Here is a 5,902-nt window from a genome sequence, read left to right as displayed (position 1 = left end):
AGTGATGGGTTAGAGATAGAGGATGGAACTAAGTCGCTCAGAAGAGAATAAAATGTTAGTAGTTGATTATTGGTGGTGGTGGGTGGGGGGAGGCTAGGTTAGACCGAGAATTGTCCAGTAGATTTGTTTCTTAATTTGCTTAATTTTCATTTTCATGTAGCTTTCCAAGAGAGATGGCAAAATGAAAACAACTCAGGAGTGTCTGCAATTGCTACATCAATCCCTGGAAGTCAGTAGTCATAGGTAGGCTTCTTGAATTCCTTTCCTCAGTGGGGAATCAGACACAAGCCAGGAAAGAAGGATTCAAGATTAAAAGCCAGCTGGTAAGTGTGTCTCTCAAGGTTTTATTCACGAGCTGTGTACCTGTCTTATCTGGTGGAGTCCCTTCTTTGAGAAACCTTTTCCACCTGTACTTTCTGACAACAGTAGTACTACAAAAGGTATAATGCAGTTAGAAGTGCCATATCAAGGGATCATTTATTTTCAGGTCAGGGGTCTTTCAGAATTCTTGCAATAGTGTGAACCCAGGTTGGTGGGGCTAAATAGTGTGGTATGCTATGCATACCACTTGACAAATTTGTCTTGAGAAAGAAATGTATACATTGGTTAATTATTTCTATACAGGCACAGGCATGGCTATGTAGTAAGAAGCTTGCTGCCTAACCACATGGTTCTGGGTTCAGTCCCACTGCATGGCACCTTGAGCAAGTGTCTTCTACTATAGCTTTGGGCTGACTAAAGCCATGTGAGTGGATTTGATAGATGAAAAATGGAAGAAGCCCGTTGTATATGTGTGTGTGTCTGTGGACAACTGGTGATAGTGTGTTTACATCCATGTAACCTGGCAGTTCAACAAAAGAGACCAATAGAATAAGTATCAGGCTTAAGAAAAAAATAAGTACTGGAGTTGATTCACTTGACTACAAATTCATGAAGATGGTAGCCCAGCATAGCTGCAGTCTAATAACAGAAACAAGTAAAAGCCATTATGTGTGAACCAAAGATAAGATGGCCATAGCTTGATTGCCTTTCATCATAGGTATATTCAACCAGGGTTGATTCTGAGTAAAACAGCAACAACTAATAACAAAACAAATTACTGACATTTACAATACTAAGTCAGTATGAAAGTCACCAGTTTTTAACACTATTTCCAGAAACATGCCAAGGCTTCTCAGAAGTATTTCCTATTGTTTTTGACTTATAAATATTTAAGATACAAAATTTTCAGCAAGGATTTTTTCATAAAACCAAAGCAAATAAAATGGAATAAAATGAAATGAAATTGAGAGCATGGTGGTTAATCAAAATATTTGTGTTAATTTACCAAGTGGCCAATGGGCTGAATAAGCAAGAAAACAACTTCTTGAAGTGATATTTCATTGTTAATTGGTAATCAATAAAACAATAGCAGATGTTACCACAGTAGAATACACAGTAGAAATATCAAAATTCTACTTTCCAATATGTTCATGGAAAGAAATGTATTTACTGAGTTATTTTTATAGAGAGAGAGAGAAAAGCAACGAAAGAAGAAGAAGAAGAAGAAGAAGAAGAAGAGAGAGAGAGAGAGAGAGAGAGAGAAAGAAAGAAAGAAACAGAAAAACAGAAAGCGAAAGAGAGACAGACAAACAGAGAGAGAGAGAGAGAGAAGAATGAAATACTGGAGCAAGAAATGAGTGAAGGAAAATAATAAAGGTGGAAATTGAATACTTAATCGACAAAATCATCAGAGCGTCTTTCTATATTGTTTCTAAGTTACCTAAAAATGTTTTATTGTGAAGTTCATGAACCTTAACGTGTAAGTAATTAGAATAAATTTAGAGAATTGATGAGTGTTGTAACTCTAGATCGTCATCATTTTAGCAGACTTGTGATCAAACAATATCCCAGCTGTGACCATCCCGTCAATTTAGTGACATCTTGGACTACATTATCTAATGTGTTCTTTCTTTTCTTTAAGACAGTAGAAAACAATTTGAATTGCTGTCATTTCAAGCAAATCGAGTTATCACATAGCGTTTCCCTTGTTGACTCAAGAAAATTGATGATGATGATGGTGGTGATACGAAGACGTTAACTTGTTTTAAAGATTATTTCCATTCAGACTTATTTTACTTAAGTGGTTGTCCGGAAAACTTAGCATCTACATTTAAAACTACTGGGAATTTATGCTGTAATTGCAGCTGCAACAAGCATCTTGCCTCAAGCCCTGGCGCATGCGTACTTTCTGCAGTCTTTTTCTGCTTGTTTTTCTTTTTTTTTTTAATTGAAGGCAAACTGCTTTGCTTTACGGTCCGTAATTTGACAGCTGGTAGTTTTGTAGGTCGGATTTCCTTTTTACTTATCTTCAGTTTACCATTTCGTTTGTTGCACAATGTCTAAAAATCGGATGCAGTCAGCTATGGTGTCGGCGCCAGTGGTGACTTGTATGAAAACGTTACTTATGGTTTTCAACTTCATGTTTTGGGTAAGTAACCAAGATACAGACGTCTTTAATCTTATGTTGTATCAACCAGTTTGTATCACTAAATCACTAAGTCTTTCATCTTTGTTGTTACAATCGATGTTACACCTTAAAAGGAAAAAACTGCTTCTATGCTAGTGTTTCATAAACTATCAATTTATTCTAATATAGGTTCGTTCGATTGTCTTCGATTGAAACCAATTCTGAGACGTAATTTAAGAAGTGTAACATAGTGCTACAGTTCTTCAGTTAGGAAAACAAATATTACTTATTAGAATAACTTTTATTTCAGAATTTCTGGTTAATTTTCTTTCCAATTTACTCTATTTGAAAATTGATATTAAATATAGATTTATTTAAAATGAAGTTACATGTTTATGTATGTGAGGGTGTGTCTATGTTCATTCAAATGTGTATGTGTGTGTTTCGTATTCATTCATGTGTTTGACATTCGTAGCCTTCACAACTATGCTTATTTGCCTATACTGGCTTGTTTTCTCTTGTAAACGAACGTATAAATAACATTAACATAATTCTCGGATGATATTGCTGGTAAATGACACTTAGTTCTCTGAAACTTGTGTGTGTCAAACAGACATTTGCGCCGAATTTTTGTTTTGTTTATTCAGTCACCTGTTGTCTTGCACTTTCATTTCCGATAAATATGTAATTAAATCATTATGATCGATTATAATTCGGCTGAAGGAGACACATTTTTTTCTTTCAGATATTTATATATGTACACACACATTGTCGCATGTTTTCCTCTCAAAAGAGGGAAAGTAGCACAATTTAAGGCGAAGTACTAAAATGCATAACGCATAATGTATGTATTTATTTTTAAAAAATACTCCTGGAAGACTAATCTGGTGTCCTTCTCTTTAGAATACTTCAAAGTACAATATATGTATATACTGGTAATTATTCTCGTTCAGTATCAAGCTCTCTTGACCCGTTTTTTTTTTTTTTTCCTATCTCATTCATTATTATCATTGTCACTGGAAGCTTCCTTTACTCTCTACTCATCTTTTACTGTTACGTCTCTTCTCATTGTAATCTCGTCAGTGACAGTCTCTCAGCTTCACTCCATCTGAATCGCTTCGTTTCTCATTTTCCTGCATCGCCATACAGCCCAACTTCCATTTTCTTTCTTTCATCCATCTTTCGCCGCATTTCTTCTTCATTCATTCTTCTCTGTCTCTCCTCCCGTCTCTTCTTTCATTCATCCCCGCTTTCTATCGTGTTCCTTCTCTTTCATCCCTATTTCTTTCCATCTCCTGTATTTCATTTCTCTTTGTCCCTCTATTTCTACGACTTCTCTTTCACTAGTTTCTCTCTTCTTCATCTCATCCATATTTTTCAATTCTTTTGCCCCCCCTCCTTAATAACCTTCTCTCTGTTCTTTTATCCGTCTTTTTCCCTTTACCCATCTCTCTTTCTCTATCGTCCCCTTCAGTAACCTTCTCTTTACTGCCATCACTTGTGTCTTTTTCACCAGTCTCTCTTTCTCTCCTTTCCAATCACTTTCTTTATCTTTCCTTCTCATCCACTCCATTCTTGCTCTCTCCCTTTATCTCTCTCTTTCCTTATTTCATTCTTCTCTCTTCCTTTCACTCTTTCTTTCCCTTAACTCTCTCTTCCCTACTTCTGTTCTCTCCCCACCTCTCTTTTATTCTTTCTTCCTTTCTCTACCCTTTCACTCTCTTTTTTTCTTTCTTGCCCCTTCATCATATTTCCTTCTGTATCTCGTCTTGTCTCGGTTTCTTTATCGTACTTAATTCAGTTTGTTATAATCATCTTCCATCCTCAACTTCTCTTTTCTTTTCTTTCTTCTCTGTTTCCGTCTCTCCTACAGTCTTCTCTTCTTTTAAAATATAATCCAATAGGTAAACATCTTTACACTAAACATATTGAAAGATAGAATTTGATATTTGAACAGTGTAGTAACATCTGTTTATTTTCTTATTGATTATCTATTAGCAACAAAATATCACTTGAAGTTGTTTATTGTTTATTCAGTTACTCAGGCCTCACCTTATTTGATAAATAATCACAAATATTTTGGTTGTTAATCACCGTGTTATCATTAGGCTCCTCTTCACCATAACATTTTCTATCATTGACATTTTCCAAATCAAAATGAAAGTTCTTGGCATATAAGTGGCAATATAGAGTTTATCTTTGGTTAGTCTTATTGACCTGGTATAAAATAACTCGTGTAACCGTGTCATCAAATGACAGTTGTATTGATTATTGAAAATAACACAAGTGTTCAAATGAAATTTTTTCTTTTCTTTTTTAGAAAATATATTCAATATCATGTTATATATTAGAACTAAAATGAAAGTAAAAACGTCAGAGTAGTGTGGTTAAACACCTCCCCCTTCTACTAGTGTTCATTTTACTTCTCCAACTGTCACACACTCACTTCCAATTTGTTGTCTAATAACCACCTACATACAACTATCTCATTAGTGTGACAAACTCCAGCTAATTATTATATTATACGTGGATGTTAATGCTTTAAAGCCAGTGATGTGGTAGAAATAACAAGTGAACATTCTCACAAATGACACCTATCTAAAAGAAAAAGAAAAAGTGTGGCTACATTTGGCAATGCGATTGTAGATATACAAAAAGACAAGAATAGTCATGCTGGAGTGTCTTTGAGGAAAGGTCTACAATATGATGGTTGACTTTGGGTTAAGAAGCAGCTACATACCAAAGTTATTTGTTTTGTTATTAATAAAGAGATTTTAATCAAAATATAATCAAATGTTTTTTGTTACATATTAATTAGTGTTACAGATGTGAATGAGCATGAAATTGATTCTCAGATTTAGTTATCCATTCATTATTTAGTTATTCACATCTCTCTTGTCATTTTCTCTCTCTCTCCCTCTCTCCTTTCTTCTCTCTTTTCCACTATGTTTGGCAAGTGTCTTCTATAGCCTCAGATCTACCAAAGCTTCAAGAGTAGATTTGATAGATAGAAACTGAAAGAAGCCCATCATATATTTATATATGGGGAGAGGGTATGAGTTCAATGTACCCTTGCTCCAGTCTTCTGTGAAACATATGTTTGGCAATGGGGAAATATTACCTTACTTGGAAACAGGTGAGGGTTGGCAACAGGAAGGGCATCCAACAAATTTCATCTGACCTATGTATGCATGGAAAAGTGGATGTTATCTATCTGACTGTCTATCTGTCTGTCTATCTGTCTGTCTATCTATCTATCTGTCTGTTTGTTTATCTGTCTGTCTGTCTGTCTAGCTATCTATCTGTCTATCTAACTATCTGTCTATCTGTCTTTCTGTCTGTCATCTATCTATCTATCTATCTATCTATCTATCTATCTATCTATCTATCTATCCATCTATCCGTCTATCTGTCTATCCGTCTATCTGTCTATCTGTCTATCCGTCTATCTGT

The 5,902-nt window shown here is 35.0% G+C and overlaps 1 protein-coding gene across 1 annotated transcript in view; it reads left to right on the top strand.

The window, feature by feature from the left end:
* The first annotated feature begins 2,240 nt into the window (after positions 1–2,240).
* The window catches only part of LOC106884105 (tetraspanin-7), a 35,244-nt gene continuing 31,582 nt past the window's right edge, over positions 2,241–5,902 (top strand). The window contains exon 1 of the mRNA XM_052974631.1: positions 2,241–2,470. Within this exon, the coding sequence (XP_052830591.1) occupies positions 2,378–2,470 (93 nt within the window). The 5' untranslated portion in view covers positions 2,241–2,377. The remainder of the gene's footprint in view (positions 2,471–5,902) is intronic.

This window comes from Octopus bimaculoides, chromosome 19, assembly GCF_001194135.2.
Source record: "Octopus bimaculoides isolate UCB-OBI-ISO-001 chromosome 19, ASM119413v2, whole genome shotgun sequence".
In the NCBI taxonomy this organism is placed as follows: Eukaryota; Metazoa; Mollusca; class Cephalopoda; order Octopoda; family Octopodidae; genus Octopus; species Octopus bimaculoides.
The sequence above is the reverse complement of the archived record's forward strand: the minus strand, read 5'-3'. Positions and strand labels throughout refer to the sequence as shown.